Source organism: Apostichopus japonicus, chromosome 8 (genome assembly GCF_037975245.1).
Source record: "Apostichopus japonicus isolate 1M-3 chromosome 8, ASM3797524v1, whole genome shotgun sequence".
In the NCBI taxonomy this organism is placed as follows: domain Eukaryota; kingdom Metazoa; phylum Echinodermata; class Holothuroidea; order Aspidochirotida; family Stichopodidae; genus Apostichopus; species Apostichopus japonicus.
In genome coordinates this window covers 23,599,981-23,622,669 of record NC_092568.1, presented here as the reverse complement: position 1 = coordinate 23,622,669, position 22,689 = coordinate 23,599,981, and the positions used below count along the sequence as shown (strand labels likewise).

The following is a 22,689-nucleotide window of genomic DNA, read 5'->3' as shown; positions in this document are numbered from 1 at the left end:
GGTACGGAGTACAGAAACGGGACCTCCGTGGTCAATTGTGGACCCGGAAAAATAAGAAACTGTGGGATAAATGATCCCCCGTAGCCGACCTAGCTCTAGTCTCTTCACGCCTCTGCAGACACACAGTTCCAAGTTTATTTACCAGGGCTCTTCATTTTAGTGAATCTTGGGCAGAGTTAGATATGGTTCGTGGTCTTATACTTTTTGCAAAGACATATGCGTGTGCATCATTCATCTGTATGGTAGTGTTAGAAGTTATGACAAAGAGTAGGAATCGCTCTAGAAGTCTTATACATTCAAAATTTATCCAGTTCTGTAACTTTTTGGCAGGGCCTGTACTTGAAATGTGCCAAAATGTCTTCAAATCTTAACATTCTTCTTGAGATGGGGTTTTCTGAGAACAGAGCGTGAGTATCTTGGAAGCATGTTGAAAGCGTGAACGTAAGCTTAGCCTACTTTACACTACAGTACCGGTTATGCGAAATATTTATTCCACACTAATTATTAACGAAGTGATTATTCGCAGGGCAGCCCGGCGAATAACGTACACAGACACATTCGCAGGGCTGTGACGATTTTGAAAATAGGTTTATTATTAGGTTTTGCTATTGATACCAGTCCGTTTAGTGGCCTTGAAAAAGCCAACCTTTTGGACCCAAATAGTCTTAGCCACTTCATAAGCTAATTTTTGGAACCCCAGCAGTTCAATTTTAAAAGCTTATTTTAAGGGAGCTTATCTTGGGATTCCCCAAAAGCCGATATTGCCTGAAAGCCAATATGGTCAAGGGTGTGACACCCCCCTCCCACACCTTTACATGCAAATGAGCAGTCACTCTGCAAAAACAAAGGTGAAAATGAGGGATGACATTTTTTATATTGGCGGTACTAATGCTAGACTGGTTCAATCTTAAGGCCCTAGGCTCTCAAAACCAATCCTAACAGCATTAAGATAGGAATCCCAAAGGCCAATAAATTCCTTAAAATGTAGAGGCTCCCAATTAAGACTCTCAAAAAGATAGCTGGTGCCCAAAAGCAAACTCGAATAGCCCCAAATGTTACTGAGCCTGTTAACCCAGTCTAAGGCTGCCCTGTGAATAAGGTGTATGTGTCTGGCTATTCGCAGGGCAGCCCTGCAAATAAGATGCTTGTGTCTGGCTATTCACAGGGCTGCCCTGCAAATAAGGTGTATGTGTCTGGCTATTCGCAGGGCTGCCCTGTGAATAAGATACTTGTGTCCAGCTATTCGCAGGGCTGCCCTGTGAATAAGGTGTATGTGTCTGGCTATTCGCAGGGCTGCCCTGCGAATAAGCCCCACCAATTATTAAATGCTTTTCAGTAGAGATAGCCGCTACCAGATAGCCAGCATGGCCTAATTACCATATTTAAAGTCAGGGGAGAAATCATTGTCTTGAGGCTCTTGAGGCTAAATACTGGCCATAGCTGTGCCTGCTTGGAAAAATCTAAGAACTATATTGATCTTGCAGGTAATATGGCCATGATTGTGAAGGATAACCAGCTGTATTAATACAGTTACGGCCATTACTAGTAGTAGTACTAGGTACTTTACATTAGGCTTCAAAGGGGACCATCGTTTAGACAGTGCATAAGTGACTTTTGCAATACATCAACAGAGCAAAAAAGATGTATTCAAGGTTATCATTATTGCTCCAGGACATGCTATTTTGTTTTTCATTAATGGTCAGTCATGAATGCTGAAAACTGGCATTTTACTGCCAGATATCGAAAATGTCTTATTGAAAACTCTTAAAATCAGAAGAGAAAAGTGCTCCAGAAGGTGCTCTTGAAAACCTTAAGCTCTTGAAAACCTTAAGCTATTCAAGGTGTTATGGATACTCGTTATATTTGAATTAGCAATGAGTTGGAAATCCAGAACAGAGTCAAAACTTCCAGCCTCCCGTGGGATCGACACCCTAACCAAAGTAGGCCATGGACACTAATAGACATATATTTAATTGATTTGTGTATAAGTTCATGGTCAGTTTATCTCTGAAATAGGTGATTATAATGGTTTTTGACACTGACGTACTTGAGGACTCCTTAAATATGCTGTTATTCATTATTCTATTGTTTGTTGTAGGAAAAGAGCACTGACAGCCACACAATACAAAGGAATTCAGGAGGCCATCGACTGGTAAGCAAAAGCTCTATCATCAATAATATAATTAATTCCTATTAGGTCTATCAGGTTAATTTACCATAACATTCCACTGTTAACAATAACTTGGTGCAATGAGTGAGGTTAGAACATTATGGTAGCAGTTTGCAGCAAGTACTTCTGTTACAATTGATACTACTCTGGGAAGAAATTTTCTAACTGTAACAACATATATGTTGAAGTCATGTGTATACATACAATCTGCAAATTGAAGAAGACAGTTCCTTTACATTATAACCGACTAAGTTGATGTTTCAATTCCAATGGAAACACATGAATTTGTTCTGATGAATCAAAATTCCTTTCTTCTGACAGTTTTAATTCTCTAAGTGTTGTCATATTCAGTGACAAGATACTGTGCACATTATAGGAGATATGTAACCTGTGTTGGATACAAAACAATATTTATCTGCTTTTGTCATGAGGTGTTTGTAAAAAGAGTGAAAGTTTTGTATTGGTTTCAGTTGTTAGCTCGCTGGGTTGATCATGTTTGATAAAACTTGCAAGCCTCTTGGAAATCTCATGTAAAGAACTGTTTTGTAGTTGCCCATGTGGGAATTATTCAAGGAATGCTCATTCCAACATTAACTTTTACAGTTTTACATATATATTAATATCCATAATTATAGAGAATTATATTTCAATTAGATTTTAAATGTTCAACTTTCTTCTCTCGCAGGATCGGTGCACATGAAAATGATCCAAGTATTGATGATCCGTTTGTAGAGCCTCAAGGGCACAAACTATGTGAAGATAGTTCTGCTGGTAATGGCCAATTTGTTCAGTCAAGTTTAAATTTCAGTTTATGTAAACTTGAGAGACCACAAAATGAACAATTTATCAATTTCATAAGAAAGGGAGAAAGACTTCAATTTGAATAAAAAGAGCTGCTCTGTATTTATGAATGAATTTTTTTTAATTCTCTACTTAAAGCAGCATTTTGCGTCCTTTTCTATGGTTTTACTCAACCTCACTGATTCCTCGATGCCATAACGACATACATAACTAGCTTATCTATTCAAATCTTACTTCAAATGGTGGCATGAAAGTCAAAGATATTTTCTGTTGGGATCCAAATAAACCTCGCCCATAATATGAATATTAAAATCTACGAACATCATTGGCCAATACGTAAAACAACACTGGTCATGCTTGATTTGTGTAGATTGTCTATGGCAGTTGTACCAGGGAGCTGTTAGAGTACCAGCTCGCTGGTTGTACCAAGTTACCAACTCAACGTTTTGAATCTATTTTATCAACGGCTCATAACCAAACCTGCATCTCTGATTGGTTAACTAGTGGGTTGGGGGAACTGTATGCGATTAATATGAAATGTGTAATTTGTGAGTGGACACTTTTCTCATCATCTGCAAATATCCTTAATTACTCGCCAATTAACGCTTTTGGCAGGGCAAAAAATTTATCTTAGTTTGCTGTCTTGTGATTGATATAAAAAACTCAATGGACTTGTCAAAAGTGGGAACGGCGATCAAACGCAAAATGCTACTTTAAGGGTGATAGCTCTGCTTCCAGCTTGCAATAAGTCTGGCAGAGCCTTGATATTAGTTCTTAGTACTCTCAAGTTTCAAGCACATTGATATTGCCTCAATTGCATCGAAAGGCTAAAAGTTGTCGTCTATTATCTATCGAAGAAACTTCTGAGGCAAATCGAATAAAGGATTAATTCAGCAATTCTTTTGTTTGATTTTGTTGCATACAGTAGATGGTGGTGGTAGCAGCAACTCAGAAGGACAACAGAGTACAAATGATCCTTCTCAGAGTGAAGCCAAGTCACTGAAATGTGATGAGTAAGTTATCGAATATTCCTATAATCAGGTTCGGTTTTAAGTCTGTAAACCACTTTAATATTAAGTGAAGACAAATTGTCTTACATACTGGCTTTGACATCTTGACTGTCCTTCACCCCCATCCAACCACCCCACCCCCCCTTCCCCACCCTTAGGTAGCTTGCTTGAAATGATTTTCTACTTAATGTATGATACCTCTTTGTATCCGATTATTGCTGGGATTTAGTTCATTGCCAGTAGTTTTGCAATGTCATAGTCATACCTAGTTGCATATTAGGGAGAATTTGTGAAATTTCATCCACTTGTTGGTAGGAAGAATAAAAATAATATAATTATATGCTATTTTTAACATTCATAAAGAGTAAAAGAAAACAGTTGCAGATTAGGAGCTACTTGTGCGACCGAGACCTAAATAATGGTATTTCTGTAACAAAACCAACAAAGCCTATTTACCATGATAAACTTGTTATTTTCATAAATATTATGATCATCTATGGCTGATAACCTTGTCTGTGCTCACATTTACAGCTGTGGTAAACTGATAAAGTCCACTGAAGAAGCTGAGGTAAGCAATTGTATGGGTAATGTTTTAAAAATTGGTGAAATTTTAGTGTGTGACTGAGAAAGTTGGATGACAATGGGGTGAGAAGTCGGGCAAAAGTTGATTGAAAATGGATGCGGTGGGTGAAATTTTGAGAACTTTGATTTTGTGACTGAAAGGTGTGGCTTTTGCCATGGAAACTGACTTTGGCCCCTTGGTCATGTATCGCATGGACCCATAAACAATCATTTAAAGAACCAAAGCATAAGCAAAACATTCAAGGATGCAAGGTCAAATGCTCATTTTGAGTCAGCAGATGTCAAAATGGTTTCTCAAGAAACGAATCTTCAGATGTCATATTTATAATAGCTTCTTCATATCCTTAAAACTCAGCTCCTCCCTATCAAAACCTGACTACATTTCTCCTCTCAAAGTTTGAATTTAATACTTGCCAGTAGTAGATGGAATGGGAAAGGGTGTTGGGTGGGTTGGTGAGGGGTAAGTCCTGTGTTCTGTCAACTTCTGTGCGAGCGGTATGAAGTATTCCTACCTTTTCCCCACTTGGTGATCTACTTGGTTTTTGCACAACTTCACTAATTTAGTGTGTGTTAAGAAAATGACATAGGAAAACAACTTAATTGAATATCAATAGAAATTGGTACCGATATTTTTTTTTCTGCTGGTAGATCTGAAAGTTGAAAAGCACCAAATTATTCAAGTTTTTTCATTCAATGTAGATGCATGCCGCAAGGACGAGCCATCAAAATTTTTCAGAGTCGACAGAGGAGGTCAAACCACTCACTGAAGATGAGAGGAAGCAACAAATGGATAGGTATCATTTTATTTATGAATGAATGAGCTCAACTGTTATATTGACTCATTTGTGCCATAATTGTTTCATAATATTGCAATAGATTACATCTATAGATTGTTTGCTTCATGAAAACATCTAAAGCTAATATATCCTTTGAGATGGTAAGCTTTGCAATCAAATATATTTCAACTATACTTTTCTCACGAAGTTCTTTCATTCTGTGTTCAGCAATCCGAGTCATCAGCAATCCGAGAAGTATTATCTTTATTTTCTGTATTCCAAATCTGACCAATACCCCACTGTCGAGTTCTCAGTCATTCTTTAATTCACAATACGTGTAAATTGTATAAACCTGCCATTTAACTGTTACTTATGGTAACGGTAGCGCATGATGAGAGTGAGTGTGATTTTAAAAGGATATTAAGCTCTTATAACACCAGGGTAGATATCGAGAAAGATTATTTTACCCAGATTTCCTGATGAATTCTTTTTCAAAATGGAAAGAATTCTGTTACATGATTTATTTTCCTCCAAAAAAAGAGCATTTCAACATCATCGTTACAGTTTCCAAATATGCTAGAAAGTCAAGTTATGGCCGCACTTGTTCAAACTCACATTTCACAGCTACGACTCTGATCATTTCCCTCTCAGTGAGACGAGTGTGTCTCAGACAAACAAGTCATCGTGTATCAAAATTCATTTGGAGAGTCGAAAACCAACTGGCAACGTACTATTGGAAAATTTTAGCAATTTTTTAGCATACTAAATTTTAGTCGTAATTCTTTTGACCTTTTGAAAGCTGAATGAAAGTACCTCTTTGATATGCCCATCAGTCCACCTATCATTGACCATTTTGACCGTAGATTACAAGAGAAGATCAAGCTGCGGCAACAGGAGAAGAAAGCGCTGGAAAAGAAAGAAGCTATAGAGAAAGAGAAACTACGGCGAAAACAGGGAAAACAATTGACAAATATGAAGCAGCAGTGAGTGATTGGTTTGTGTTCATCTTAATGGTGTACTCTCACTACAGACATATCAGAGGAATGTTGTGTGTTTGTGATGCACAATGTATATAGGGTATATCACTCTGAGGTTTATCTAATACATTTGAGGGGTTTAATTGCCTCTTTAATTCAGGAGAGTTAACTCAGGAGTGTTAGCTCAGTGGTTAACTCCGGTGCCTTTCAATCATAAGGTCCCGAGTTCAAGTCACTCCAAGATTAATGTATGTTGTCCAGTAACAGAGTTGTTGACAATTCATAATCATGGATGTTAAATATGAATCTAAGAGACTGACTTCGGTCAGCTTGCGGCTTTGATAAGCAAATGAGGCTTCTTCGCGAGTTCCTGCTTGCAGGAGGATCTTAAAAGAAAAAATACATACAATTCTGTAGACTGTTAGGCACCTCCTTAATGTTTAATATGCATTGGTATGGGTATATGTGTCTTAAGATAGATACTCAATTGCCATGTGCTTGAGTTAAGTTATTAAAATATGATTGGTACTATAACACTGGTTTTGAATTCACTGGGAGCATGTAAGCTTTTAGGTATTTTCACAGTAGTATAGTCTTTGAGGCTCAAGTCAGTTTCCTCCAGCCCCTTGTCCACAATCACAATTCCCTCCCCTTCCTCTCCTGACACACCATAGTACTAAGTATGTGATAGTACATGGTTGATCTTACCAGACATTTTATCTACATATATATAACAATACATGGATAATGTCTAATACCAAATGTGCACTGCGTCACATTTCAACCCAAACGGTCTATTTTGGCAAATACTTATTTCATATTTAGAAAGTTGTTCCCCATGTCTTAATACATACATACATACATAATAAATACATAATAATACATAATATTGCCAGACAGATGCATGAATAACTTCATTCAATGTAAGAGTAATGTCACACAAGTTGCTACGCTCATTCATCCCCGAGTCAACCGCACAGTCTCTGGTATAGACGCTTTGAATTCCATTTCGTCCACATTGGTGCAAATCAGCTGTTAATTCACTTTGCATTTGTGATGATAACAAACATCTGGAACTACATTGTTAGTCGGCATCTTTGATATATTTATTCCAACTAGGCTTGGCTCACAGACATCTGCTGCATGCCTTCATATTATTAACATGTAAAGATATATGGAACATCTCGAGAGGTGAAGCACCTATAATGACACTAATGTTACAAACTGACAATTTTGTGTATTGTTTGAGTCTTTACAATACATTGAAGAAAATGGAATGGAATGCTGCAAATTCTTGCCAGGTGTTCTTTTGTAATTGTGTCACCAACTTGTATCAACCTCAATCTTCTCTGAACTTTGTTTAGGATGGAGACGGACGAACTGATGAAGATAGCAGAGCAAAAGAGGCGAGAGAAGTTGGAGGATAAATTAGCAAGGTAAAGGTTGCATTTTGCTGTTAAAGATTTCTCTACGAAAAAATGTAAAACATTTTTAAGAAGGAGAGAGAATGGATGTCTAGACTATTTAGGTGACTATGGTGCTTGCATAGGACTCAGAGTGTAACACTTAACATGCAAAAATAGTCTTCTTTTTTGTGTGATTAATGTTAGCAAAGTTCATTGTGCAATATAATATCCCATGTTTTGAATGTTAAAATGATGAAAGTGAAGTTTTCTGGATTCCACTTCTGTGATCAGACCTTGCTGCTGTTCCTAAGGGTCACAGGAAACAAACTGTTATTGGTCAATTTATACAATTACATTGATTCACCAAGGTGGTACGTATGACACAGGTGCAAATTAACTTGGTTATGATTCCAGGAAAAAGGTCAAAGATCAAATCGCTCAAGACAAAGCAGACAGGGCCGCTAGATTTGGAAAGACTGCCGGAACTGGTGATTCTTCTGTAGCAACAGATGCCGCAGTGTCTCAACAGCGAAAGGAACCAGCACCCCCTGCTGCAAAGAAGGAATACAATGAAGCAAGAATACAGGTATAGAAAAGGCAAAGTCATAGCTGGAGGGTGCTATCTATAGAAATCCACTTACCCTCCACTGCACCCCTTGATAGAAGAGCAAATGTTTGCGAGCCATTCCTTGTCGCTTAAACTCTGGAAGCTCTTCTTAATATTCCTAATTTGTTCTGCTTTAACACTGAATACCATGGCAATGGCATAACATAATCTATAGTAGCAGAAATGAGCTTTCACTTTCCGAAGAAAACTTTTATGTGTCTTATTTTGTAATTTATTTCATGAAACTGGTTACCATTGTGGTAATACGTAATGCTGGAACAGCTAAGGTTGTTCCAATTGTTTAGAGCCATTGACAAATGTAAGTTTAATAAATGCCTAATAGGTTATGTGGATATTCATTGAAACAATTGACATATGATTGGTTGGTCTTTGCAAGTAGACATGATTAGGGGGTTGTTATAGTATATTCAATAGGCAAACTAACTTCCTGAGGTATTTGTTTTCAAGGATTCCCCACTCAAAATCTACAACACCAGCCAGTCAAACATTGTGATTTTGATTGGAGGAGACAAACAATAAAACTCTCCAACAAATGGATTCTTAAAACATTCATACATAGTTGAAAAACTGTACTTGTTTGAACAAAATGGGCACTTTTAAGGTTTTTCACAAAATGGGAGAGGAGTATGGGGTAGGGGAAGTGGAAGAGAGGTAGTGGGGAGGCTGTCTCACTGGCTTCTCTTCCCGTGGAGCCATATTGAAACACATATTCTTCTGAATTTATTTGTTCTTTAAAGTCCTTTAAAAGTGGATGAGAGCCATTGTGCTGCATATAACAAGAAGTTGTGCATGATATGCTATTCTACCAAGCAGATGTATTAAAGAGATCTGGTTATAGTACACCTGCAAGAAGTTCTTGATACTGTTTGAAAAATGTGTAGACATTCATTTTAATGTTTATGATCTATCACCTTGAGTATTTACACGTCTCATATTCTTGTGGCAGATAAGACTAACTGACGGAACAACGCTAAAACAGACATTCTCAGCTGACGAACAGTTATCTGCAATCAGGCTATACGTTGAGATGAATCGAAGCGACGGCATGGGTCCGTTTACTTTTATGACAACATTTCCAAGGAAAGTGTTTACTTCAGAAGACATGGAAACTCCACTGAAGGAACTTGGTAAAGCTGAAGTTTTGTTATTGTTGTCTTTTTGGATTTAGATTTGGATTGGATTTGGATTTAGATTAAAGTAGTAATTTTTTCTTCTGTTAACACAGATGACAGTTAACACAGATTCTTCTGTTAACACGGCAAAAAAGAAGCTGATCATTGCCAAGGCAAATATAGATCATTGATGGATATATATATATATATATCTGTATATATATAAATATATATGTTTATTTTGGTATGGGTTTTAAATATTGTTTGTACATTATGCTCACAATTTGATGGCTATCAGATCAGTTGTTACCTAGTCTTTTTGTTCAAGTTTATTGTTTAAGTCTGTGTCACTCACTGTGTTGAATTTTTGTCTTTCTGCCTTTTATTTCAGGACTCATTCCTTCTGCTGTCCTTGTTACCAAACCATTATAATAGAGGGTTGAAAATAAAGATGCTTTCAGGATATAAGATTCCTTCTGGCTGTCCTTGTTGCCAAACCATTTTAGAAGAGGGTAAAATAAAGACACTGAGGACAATAAATGGAAATATAGGACAAGGTGAGGACATAAGCTTTCCCTCTGCTGTCCTCGTTACCAAATGCTTATATCAGAGGATAAAATGAAGACACTTTAAGGACAGTAGAGGACAAAAACGAAGAAATTTTGAGGACATGACTGCATAACCTGATAACCAAGTATTACGGTGAATTCGCAAAGTATTTTGACTGGAATGAAGCGACCATACCGGGAACTAGTGCTGATAGTCGACTCATTCTTTTGTAGTTGATTAATCGCATAGCTCTTCTCGCGATTACTCGGTTACAGTTATGACGTCATCACTGTGATTTCTACAGTGCAGAAATACATCCAAACCAATCTTTCCCCATGGTGCACTGTCTTTATTTATTTATTCTTTCGTGTCTTAACGTGTGGTGTCTAAATCATAGACGAGTATCGTAGTCGAGTAATCGCAACTTAGGTTTTGAGCGCGATTAATCAAACTTCCAATGTGTAATCGCGACTACTGGCGATTAATCGATTACGACTATCAGCACTACCAAGAACAAACAAGAATCGAGATGAAAGAGAAAAACATGATAAGGATGACTTCAAGCAGAATTTTAGTCTAGATATAAATTGTAGTCTCATACAAAATGAAAATGTGAGTGTAAGTAATGCTTCTCTCTCTATTGCAGTTCTCATCATTACAATTTGCTAAATATCTGGAATTCTGTTATCTTGTGGGTAAAGTAGGATTCACCAAAAGTGTGCTAAACCTGAAGAAGTTGATTGCATGAACCTCGGCAATTCTTCTCACTTTGTTTATGTAAAATTTCCACACATGTTAATGGGGTGGCCACTGGCCTGACATCAAAATGGATGATATGTCCACGACTAGAGCAGATACATGATGATATGGGCTGCTAATCATGAACCATGTTTAAATACTGGTGGGAAACCTATGAGTGTAACTGTTCTTCATGATTTGGGTGAGCCCAGTACTTTTTCTAGTGAGAACCTATAATTTCTGACCATATTTTGTGGTAGGCCAGACAAATAATTTGAGGGACCACGGCCTCATGATTTGTGTTAACTTATTTTGTGAACAAGTTTGACCTAAACGATTAATCACTACCAATATATGTGTGTGGGAATTCTGGAGAAAAAAAAAGTGGGAAAGTAACTGGTCTTAAAATAAAATTTAAAGAATTGTCTCAGTTTTAATAAATTTTTAGTACATTTAAAAAGATACAGTATTGCAGGTAATGTGATTTAAGATTTTGGTAAATTTAGAATAACATCATAAGACAGTTTGGTGTTATAGTAACATTTACAGTAGATACATCCCAACAGAAACTGCTACTACTTTCATTTTTGTTTTGTTTTGTATTCACTATTATAAAAGCAATTTTTATAAATGCCTAAAAGAAGCGTAGAGAAACAGAAGTAAATTATGAAACAAACCTGCATAATGATTGCACATGTATATTTTAGTTTCTGCTCTCAACTTGTTACATTGTCTCTTATGCTAATACCCTGCTACATAGTAAAGTCATGTATATAATATGGAACGGTAGTGTCTGAACACATGGTCACTTCCAAGCAGCTTTTGAGTTTCGTTACTAACGTTTTGGCAATATTTAACTTTCATACAATGACTGAGTATTATTACGAATAAGATTCCAACCAATGAAGCCATCCTCCTATTAGATTTTTCCCGACAATTAAATTAATTCCCGATAATATTTAACTATCAAAGTAGACTGTCATAAATAAATAATATCTAGGCTTGTACTTCTAAGGGTACAAACATTATGGAGCTTGTACTTCTAAGGGTACAAACATATGGAGAATGCAGCACTCAAAACACACTAGCACCTTTGATTTTCTTCTTGGATACCAAAGAACACCTTACAATGTTAGACATTGCAGTAACTTGCATATCAATGAACCCACAGTAATTCTAGCAGCATCTTTATGGAGAGTGATTAACTAACTAGTTGTTGATGATGAAACAACAACTCTTTCCACTAATCTAAATAGTCTTCACTAATGTTTGCATCGTTGTCTTCACATGCAAACGAGCAAGTTTATCACAACCTTTGTGCACTCAAATGTCCAAGTCTATAGCATTCGTTCATTCTTTTCGTCACTTTATAATACTAGGAATGCCTCACAAACTTGATGGGACTTGCATCACCTTCCAAAGATGAAGGAAGGAGCAGTTATTGTTATGAAATAGTGATACCATCTCTTTGATGTTACCGAAACACTCCATCGAGACACCTTACGGGCCTCTTATGTATTTATCTAGGTCATGGATTCAGTTTTCCCACGAGAAGTTTTTAACTGTCTTATTGAATCTTGGTACAGGGCCTTTTCCCAAAATAGATTCCATTATGTCTGTGGAACATTCGAGAAGGTTCTCTCACGTGGTATGGAAGTTTCCATAGAAAGGGGATGGACTTCCAAACTCCCAACCAATCAGGGCAGATCAGTGCCAGCGCACTTATTTTTATATCATTAAGCTTATACAGGATGGTCAGGTCATTGGCTGCCTACTGATTATGCGCAGAGGGATTTTGTAGAAGTAAGGTATAAAAGTAAAAGGAGGCCGAAAGTTTGAGCACTCCGTCAGCAAATTTATCACTCCGTCAGCAAAGTTTATCACTTGGTCAGCAAATTTATCACTCCGCCGAAAGTTCATCACTCCTAATTATTTAATTGACGGAGTCAAGTCAAGTCAAGTCATTGTAATTTAGTTTTATTTGTAAAGAGAATCGACAGAGAAGAAATTATACCGAATCAATAATCAAATCCTATCTCGTCAAATTGTTTTTTGTGTGAAGTCATTGTTTTCTTCCGTTCGAGACATCTCCTGAAGAAGCATAAATACGGCATCAAGATATCCCAGTACCTTTCTATCGCGAGTCCCGATATAGTTTTACTATCGGAGGAGCCGGGCTCGACACAATATTACATTATATCCAAGAAACAAACTGGCACAGATAGGAACCTGTTTATGTATACTACCAATACTGCTCATACTGGCCTCACCTTAGCTGCAAATAGTGAATTTACAAGTTTTGAGTAAAGTAAAAATTTTCTTAACACAAATGTTAGATCAATAAATGGCCTTTTCATCCCCTCCAGAGTTGACTCTGTGTAATAAAAAAAAAACGGGGCAGTGTGTTTGTTTTCTGTCAGTGCAGTTGTTGTTCATATCAGAATAGGTAACATTAATAACAGTCATGAACATGCCAGATCATATGGTATTTGGCTCTTCCTTGAAGTTAAACTCATAATTGTTTGCGGAACTCTCTTGAGATTCTTGTCACTGTGATGTCCAATGGTAGATCAAAAAGAGCCAGAACTGTGTTCAGCTTTGCAGCCTTGAGATAAGTTCTGTGACTGGTCAGCAGCGACTTGGCACCTGCAAGGGTTTGACATAACCTGCCATGCAACATCAAAGCAACATAGGGATGATACACTTGCATAAGCACACCTTTCTGTGATGTTAAATGACAGAAGCGTAACGGAATATGTATCCTGCAGATAGCATTGACACTCTTCACCACTTTCAGCCTCCAGCAAGCGTACCTCTTCGCGAATAGCTGTTTTCATGTATGGTACATCCGCTGCACACATTCAATCAATGTTGACATGAACCTTGCTAGTATACTGTGGTACTTGGGATTTCTGTAAAACAAAAACGAATCAAGACTTTTTCGTGGGAACATCATAATACAATTGCAAATAGGTGTGAGAAAAACTTTGGCACACAGAGCAGATATGACATTGTGAGATAAATGTTCCTTCTGGAAGAAGTACAGATTGCATACCTTAAGAATTGAAAGCACAAAGAAATGACATTTCTTTAACATCTCTTCAAAGCAAGTTCACACTTTCTTAAGTAAACATGAAAGTACAAACCAGCTACAAGCTGACCTATTTCTTACCAATTTTTGTGTTTTATTTTATAGAGAACTGTTGACCTCAAGTGACATTTCAACAGCATCGAAGCCACCGAGTTAAAGTAAAGTACAAAGGAATAATGGAATAGTGTGTTTTTGAGTATATTTTACATATGGTATAAGGATACCTATGTATGATAGCTAACGAAACGGAAACGATCACACTATACAATACAGCAGATTTTGTAAATGAAAAGCTCATGGACTAAATCTTGTATGTGAACATAAGGACCTACAACTGGATGAACTGACTCTCCGTTTAATACTGGGCTCATCGTATGTGGGTAGGGGTTTAATGTATCATTCACATAATTGTTCTGCTCAACTTACCTTTGAAATCCTTCAACTCTCGCACTACAGGATGTATACAACTTCAAGAATTGGGACATTTGTTCTGACGACCAGTGGGCTTGTTTGCAAGGTTCAGTAATCTGAAGATAGAAATGTTACATGTGGATTAACCAAATACAGATCCTGGATAACCTGAATCTTATATCAAACCATTCGATAAGATAAGATCAAGATCAACTTTATTCAGCCCCACAAAGGGTAATTGAATTATTGGTATAATATCAGACACCAATCACTAATCAAATTTTTAGTTCTATCAGTTTGAAATTTAAATTCATGCACAGGTACAGTACATAATGTGACAACACAACAATTTACAGTATTCTAATTTTCACAATTATGAAATGCATCGTACTACGTATGAGCCATTACCATATCAAACTACACTAGAGTATAGACGATAGATGCAGTCCTGACATATTCCAATTCTTACTGAATACATGCACAATAATCTTGTCTGTCATCGTCTGCAAGCAGAGAACCCTCAAAAGCCCCACTTCTCCTATTGGCTGGTTCTATTAAATTAATTAATCCAATGGGTATTTTCTTAACTAATACTAAACAGGCCTCATGTGATAGTGGATATGAAAATGCCGGCACTCGAAACAGCATTCTACAGAACGTTTATCAACAAAACAAGAACACTTGAAAGTTGTTAGTATTCATCACAAAATGTGAGATGTAAGCAAAAGTCTCTGCAGGGTCACAAAGTATCCAGAAACATTTTCATATGCATGGGAAATTAAGGCGATAAAACTCACTTTTTCGACAACATCTATGAAGAAGTCCTTAAGGTCTTTGGAATGTATCATATCAACAGCGATACTGATGATGGCTCGTGACAGATTCTGAAAATCGACAAATTAATGGCTTATTGTAAACACTCTTTGAAAAGAGGAGCAGTTTGCTAACAATTCTGACACCAATACTTCCAACCTATTGCAGTTTGTTCATGATTAGGCCGAGTAAGAAAGGCCATCATCTCTAAATGACATCTGTGGCTACCACTGTTCCACGACTGTAACTGTATAATAGGAACCTCAAAATTTATCTGCAGTAAGAATGGTGGCTTAAAATCAAGATTTTCTGCTGTTTTCTTTGCTACATGGTTATAACATTAACCATGAACAGCATAATGTAGGTTTGATCTGAGAGACTTTTTGGTACCCTCCCTCAAACTTCAATAATGAACATAAATGTAATCGTCATATCTTATGGTCCACAGATTAGGACAGAAAATTAAAAATTCAGACACAGAGTACCTGCAAATATTCTATGTAGATAATAATAAAATTACGGATAGAGAAAGAAAAAACGGTTACCTTGAAATTATTTTCCACGTTAATTGTGATACCGGGTGATTGCTGTCCCTTCAATGAGTTGAACATGAGGCTGCAGGGTGAGAGAGAAATGATGTTGTGATGACATAAAATGACAAATCAATGGATGGGTATTCCATGCAAAATGACTGGAATACTCAATTCATATATACTCAACAACAAACCAGACACTTAAATTTACTGAATAATCATTTAAAAAAAAAAAAATCAATTTTAAAAGGATTCTAGCACTCACACAGCTGGATCTAGATACAAAGTATGAAATTCAAGAAAGATGTACTTCTTGTGTTATCATGTTCACAAGATTTTCAAACTTTCACTTAAATGTTGACAGTAAATGACCTTTGACCTCCACCAATTCCAATAGGATTCTTGTACTTAACGAGCTCAATCTGCATACCACGTATGAAGTTCAACAAAGATGTACTGTTGGAGTTATAGTGTTTACAAAGTTGTCAGACATTGACCTCTGTTGACCCTAAATGACCATTGAACTTCACAGAAACAATAGGTTTCTTGTACTCAATAAGACGGATGCATATACCAAGTATGAAGTTAATCCACCATTAACTTTTTACAAGCAAGTGTCACATACATATACACACACACAAGCCATCAGCATTGCATTTAGATTCCTTTTGCATTGGGCAAGGAATCAAAACACTTTAAAATCGTTCACAAATAAATGACACTGCAAGCTTTCTACTCTACACGTGTCTTTGCTTTTTCTTTCTCGTATTGTTCACTTTAATTTTACGGTAGAACAGATTTTGAAAATTCATTGGAACCTTTTATGCTGGTCACTGGCATCTTTATCGTTAGCAAGAAACTTCAATTCTCTCAATTCTTGGAGAAATTGGCGGTCAAAATCAGCATCCAGATCCTCCGTTCTTGGATCTAAACACAAAAGAAGATGATATCATAAATTTAATCTCTATATCATAAACACATCATATTTATATTTATACATAAAATATTGTATCAACATCCATATATTTTTTAGGCAAAAACAGATACTGATCATCAAATATTTCATAGTTATGGATATCTCTGGGAGCAACATGGAACTGAAATCATAGAAACGGGACCTTTGTACCTCAACTGACCCCCCACTTTGTACAATTAGTTAGTATTCCTTGGACAAAGCTTACCATAATATGAATTTGAAATTGATCAGGCAAATATGAAGCAAATAGTAGTGGGTGATTCTGTATCGATGCAGACAAAGATGTCACTCTTTGAGTTTGACATAATGAGGATACTAACTAGTAGATTTGAGAATTACAACTTGATCAGCAGGGTTTTGTATTTTGATTCAACAGCTTGTTTCTGTTGACTTGAAAAATGGAAGAAAAAAAAAAAGAGAGAAATACTCGTACCATTGGATCCTATTGTCCAGTTGTCAATCATTCTGTCCGCACAATAACAAAAATCATCAAAGGTCAGATATTGTAATTTTTTCTTGCTGGTCTCGAATCGATTGTTGGCAAAGAAGACGATGGCAGCATACTTTCTGGGGGAGTGTCAAGAGAATGGGTTGATCATGTGACCCTCATGTCAGAAATAAAATTGTTACACACAGCTAACGGATATGAAAATGTTTGTCAAATGTTTGGTTTCAAACATTTTCTTGCGACTCTTTTAACGCAATGAAAATGTCATATCGTAGTTGTTCAAGCACACATGCATGGGCAAGGAGGTGAATGGATTGAGGGAACGGGTGGAGGGAAGTGGGTTGGGAGGGGGTTTGGTTAGTGCAGGACGCTGGGTGCAACAAGGAGTATTAACTACTTACCGGGCTAAAGGCTCGGAGATACTTACCGGGCTAAAGGCTCAGAGATCAAAAAGTTCTTCTGAATGTTTTTGACGATGGGTCCCTGCATGTCCTCCACAGTCTTGAAAACTCTCTTGAAGTTATCATACTGGTACAAAAGAAGACAAGGATAATATGGGTAGAGGCAGCCGTGTAGCGAATCAAATGCTAAATTGTGAGAGGTAAATCCAAATTTAAGTATCAGGATACATATTAAACCACCCAGTACCAATGCTGCATAAAAGTTTTAAATTTAGAAATGCTCTCTGGGTAGTAATATTTGCTTTAGTTTTGGCAATACTTAATGTACTTAAAAAATTTAAAAAAAGAAACAAAGATATGTTACAGAACAGTGAAATCTAATGTTCTCTAGGCATATTTCTTCATTTATCACTCTATAGTTATTGTACATGTATATTAAATTTCTATGCAGCACCTAAACTCTGATTTATACATAAAGACAACAACATTTCAGCATCAATCCAGGTAATGATCTAAACAGGCGCGTAGCCAAGGGGGGGGGGGGGCAAAGGGGGCAGCCCCTCTTGAGCATATTTTTTAAATTTATTTTTAAAGGTTTTTATGATTTCGCTAGTAATTTAAAAGGAGAAAATGCTAAGATGCAATTTACAAGGCCTGGGAAGTGCCATTTCTAGCGATCTGGGAGGCATTTTCAGCCAAAATTTTCTGGTACGCTTCGCGCCAACCATGGTGGCGCTACGCTTAGTTAGTTTGCAATGACGTATCTACGGCTCTGATAGTTTGCCTACATTTTCGCCCCTCTCTTGGCAAATTTCTGGCTACGCGCCTGGATCTATAACTAACACTTCAAGATAATTTAAGTAGGGAGTAAAGATACTCCTTCTGATGAATCTTTACCTGTCTCCGACAGCTTCGTAGTTTGATATTGGTGCTCTCGCTTATATCATCAAGGTCTTTTCTATTTCTACTGGACAATTTTTTGCCCAATATTTGTCTAGCAAACACTGGGTCAAGTTCATAGTACCTGCAAATGATTAAAGTGGTAACATGGAGGGTATGCAAATAACCATGTGAACTAAGAATACGAATAGAATACAACTGTCAGAATAAAAATCTAATGCAAAAATTTACACTTTTAGGTGTACTACAGTATTTATTTATTAGAAATTCATAACATACACTCCCCATGGATCCTACTGTAATATATATTGTTGTTAGCTGGCTGTGCCAAAGTAAAGCCTCTTTCATTCCAGGAGCATCTTCAGTGGAGTTTGTGATCTCATCAGGTTGTTTTGCCTCTATGTTTAGAAGTATGTGATTTATTCTTGAAACATATACATTTTTTTTTCATCCATCCGTTTGTTTACATTGTTTTCATCTTGATTTCAAAAAGAATGTACTAACATATATACAGTCGGTTTTACTTAAGACTAAATACGAACATGTAAACTGAATCAATCACTATAAAGAAAGTGAGTGCCTAACTCATTGTTTGTTTTGAAACAGGAAAATCTGACTTAAAGGTCTGCTGTATAGACCCCAACTATAGCACTATATCATGGAAAAGTTTATTGTGAATACGTAATCGACCTGCCTTGGTCGGGAAATGACCTCTTTTTACCAATTAGTCTGCAAACGCCTACCACGTTTTTTTTTTTGTGTGAGGGTCTTTGTGTGAAGGCTGTATGGTTAACTACACTGTAGACATTAACATATTTCCAAAGTGTTTACACAAAGAGCTTAATGGGTTTAAGAATCTATGCAGGCTAATTGTAGAGCCTGAGGTTGATTTACGAATGTGGCAGGTCGATTACGTTATCACAAAACTTTCCTAGCTATAGCTTGCTATAATTGGAGCCAATAAAGCAGATCTTTAACTGTCAGTATAATCTGAACCCAAAGAATTAAAAATGTTCTTCTTTTTTTTTTTTCATTAGGTAATATTGTATTTGTCACCGGCAGGCTTATCCTACTAGTAAGTACAGTGCCTTTGACCGTCCCACAAAAGATAGTATCCTCTGTATATTTGATCTTGCTTCAAGTATTCTTCCTTGCACTTGTAAAATACTGGTTAAAATTACTCCAAATTGTACTTTGACAAAGATTCTGACACTATTGTACACCGTATATACTATGAATGATTCTATGTCAAGGGCAATATTCGACTACGAGAAGCATTAATATGAATGAACTTTTTTCTTACTGTTCAATGTAAATCCTCCGTAGATTTGTAGGAATCTGGAGTTGAGCTTGGTGTTCCAAAAGTGTTGGGTTCCGAAGGTGTTTTTCCATAGCCATAAACATTCTGTAGTTGTCAACTGTGTCACTTTTGATCACCTCAATCTTGATGGTTCCCTTGGCTTCCGTGAACCTCTGGAATCTTTTATTTGCTGCTTCCCAATCTGTATGTCAGACAATTGAAAGCTCAATTAAATATCCCTCTAGGTATGGTGCACTTGATGGTTTTATTGAAAGCTTTAATTTAAGGCCTAGGTCTATACTGAGTTGCAAGAGCTTGTCTTTTAATAGGGGGAATTTACAATCTCTTGGAAGTAGTGAGTTAGGTATTGTGTAGCTACAGACAAACCATAACATAAGGCATAACCATTGTGAAAGGCACTCTTGGAAACATGAATCTTTTGGAGTCATTAAGCAAGAAACTTCACACAAAGTAGTGGCAATAAATTTGTTGTTGAATATTTCATGTAAATTAAAGGAAATTTAAGTAAATGGAAGGTTCCTAAACTTGAGTAAAGATGGAACTTGTAATTGTGATCTTTCCATTTCATAGTCATAATTTCAGCCCCTTCAAACTCTACCCTCCCTTCCCTCAATTTTCTTTAAAGAATTGGACGTTTGGCTTAACTTATTTAGCAGTTGACTTGACCAGTCCTGATTCTGTAACTTAGGCTAGGCCTCTGCAACATTCTGTGGCCGATTAGTTAAAACATGATGTATAGAACTCACAGAACATGTATGATGTAGGTCCGAACGAGTAACGTTAGTCTATATGCTATCCCTACCGTAGCAGTGTAGGGTAATACAGCGTTAAGTGTTGTTGAGCAAACTTACATGTAAAACCATCTAACCATAATTTGTAACATTCTGGGTCCATAATTATTGTGTTTCCGACGAAGACACTCAATCCACCATCCATCTTCTCGACTTAGTTACAACTGGCAATCTTCAAAATGTTTGTCTTTACTTTGCTGACTGACCATCAGGGAGATTGTTCAGGGTTAACACTGCTCTTCCCTGTTATAACATTCATGTACACCTAAGTTTTGTAATCACTTTCCGTTTCAAGCAAAACGGGAACCAAGACAGACAGCATGTCATCCACCGCCGTTTTACATCTGCCAACACCGATTACATCGATGACCCTTTCAATATTAGAAACTGAGACAGTCACCGCGCCGCCCACCACCCAAGTTTAGTTTTATCCAAAATAACAAGCTGAGGCCTTACATGAACGAAAAATTAGAAACGGCAGTTCAACCCTGACAATACTTGAAAGGTACATGTGTAGAGTGTGGACTATATAGACCATTATTTTTCCCTGAGAAGTAAATCAGAATAATTTACTGAGGAGACAACTTAACTTTTTGGCCCACGCCTGGGTGGGCACAACGTATACTCTGGTTGCCCAGAATATTTTTAACACTCAGTTCAACAGCGTCCCACCACAGAACAGATCCCTCATCATGCACTGCCATTGTAATTTTTATCGAAAACCAAAAAAGGTAGGTCGTGTTTATTCAAAATAATGCCCGTGAACCCTGCGAATGTGCCTAAATTCTGGCTAAAGTCCATCATCATGATTACACAATAGTATAAAAAAGAAATATACCGTTGAGACTGAATACATAATAGGTCTTTAATGGACTAAACTTACATAATAACATTGCCACCGTGTTAGTTAGTCAAATTCACTTATCACAAACAAACGTACATAACATGTATAATTACTTATAATATGCCATATAAACAACGCCAACAGTACTTGTTGGGTGGGCAAATAATTAACCTATACGGAATGGAAAATACTGGCGGGCAAATTGGCTATCTAACTGAGTGTCCCTGCCTCGATCTGCTGCACATATATCACTTTTTTCACATATGATAGGTTTTCCGATCAAGAGCGTTATGGATTAACATGCGAAATATCCTCCAAATGAGATTGCGAGAAAGTGACTTTTTAAAATTAATTATATAGGCCTACATGCATTTCTTTGAGAACCCTATAGTACTGATGAGCCATCGACAACACAAGAAACTCTCATCTATGGAGTAGTATTTGTTTGCCAAAAAGCCTGTCAAATTTGCATTTAGTTCTCCCGCTGGGCCTACATCCTGGGCCCTCTGACGCCCGTTACAAAAAAGTGCCCCTGGGGTCGCGGAAGAGGGGTGGTAGACCGGGGTGTCCCCCCTCTACTCGAAAACCCCCATGGGGATACACCGACGATTTGTTTGCCAAAAAGGCCTGTCAAATTCCCATTTAGTTTCCCCGCTGGGCCTACATCCTGGGCCCTCTGACGTACGCCCGCTGCGACAATTTGCTCTCGGGTTAGCGGAAGAAGTGTATTAGAGGACCCAGCTTCTACTTCGCATGTTATACGTCACTTCCCATGTTATACGTACCTTTACTGTTTAGATTTGTTTGCAAAAAAAAGAATATCAACTTCGCATTTAAATACCCACTGTGACCTTTTTCTGGGCCCTCCACGCCCGTTGCGACATCGGAAGAGGGTAGTAAACAGTAATCCTCTTTAAAACTCGAAAGCACCCCTGGCATGTTATCGCGTTACAATTTTTATGTTTTTTCCTCATAATTTGCCCCGATTTCCCACATTCTGGGTCATCTGACGCCCGCTAAAACAATACGACCCGGCCCCTCTATTCGAAGACACCACGTGTTCCCAATTTCCCATTTAATTACTCAGCTGGGCTCACTTTCCGGGATACCAGAAGAGAGGTAGTAGAAATGTTTGTCCCCTCTATTCGAATCCTCACCTTCGGCCCCCATGATATCACGTTACAATATTTCTATGTTTGCCAAAAAGGGGTCTCAAAATCGCATTCGATAAACCTGCTGAACTGTGGCCTATACAGTTTCATAGACGTTTCAATTGTGGCACTTATAGACTACAAAATAAAATAAAACTGTTCGCAAAATGCTTATCTATTAGAGAGCCTGTGTAAGAAAGTGTAAAAGTAAGTTGGCCTCGGACGTTTCGATTCTAGCAGGCAAGGGCGGCGGAAGCACT

At 37.3% G+C, this 22,689-nt stretch overlaps 2 protein-coding genes across 3 annotated transcripts; one reads left to right on the top strand and one right to left on the bottom strand.

The window, feature by feature from the left end:
• The first annotated feature begins 204 nt into the window (after positions 1 to 204).
• Positions 205 to 10,801, top strand: LOC139971146 (UBX domain-containing protein 1-like). Of its 2 annotated transcripts, none has more exons than XM_071977366.1 (11): positions 205 to 407; positions 2,099 to 2,152; positions 2,856 to 2,941; positions 3,900 to 3,984; positions 4,513 to 4,549; positions 5,263 to 5,357; positions 6,203 to 6,322; positions 7,681 to 7,752; positions 8,137 to 8,308; positions 9,297 to 9,477; positions 9,854 to 10,801. In XM_071977366.1, exons 1-11 carry the CDS (start codon positions 355 to 357, stop codon positions 9,892 to 9,894), a joined length of 996 nt encoding a protein of 331 aa, XP_071833467.1. In that variant the 5' UTR covers positions 205 to 354; the 3' UTR covers positions 9,895 to 10,801. The 2 variants fall into 2 exon arrangements, with proteins under 2 accessions (XP_071833467.1, XP_071833466.1); XM_071977365.1 differs by having other exon boundaries at positions 3,897 to 3,984.
• Positions 10,802 to 11,431: 630 nt separating this feature from the next.
• On the bottom strand, positions 11,432 to 20,906 carry LOC139971144 (acidic fibroblast growth factor intracellular-binding protein-like). The gene is made up of 10 exons (XM_071977364.1): positions 20,495 to 20,906; positions 19,626 to 19,824; positions 18,320 to 18,446; positions 17,449 to 17,549; positions 17,007 to 17,140; positions 16,416 to 16,524; positions 15,610 to 15,679; positions 15,049 to 15,135; positions 14,267 to 14,367; positions 11,432 to 13,661 (listed from the first exon to the last, which is right to left on the bottom strand). Exons 1-10 carry the CDS (start codon positions 20,577 to 20,579, stop codon positions 13,583 to 13,585), a joined length of 1,092 nt encoding a protein of 363 aa, XP_071833465.1. The 5' UTR covers positions 20,580 to 20,906; the 3' UTR covers positions 11,432 to 13,582.
• Between the last annotated feature and the right edge of the window lie 1,783 nt (positions 20,907 to 22,689).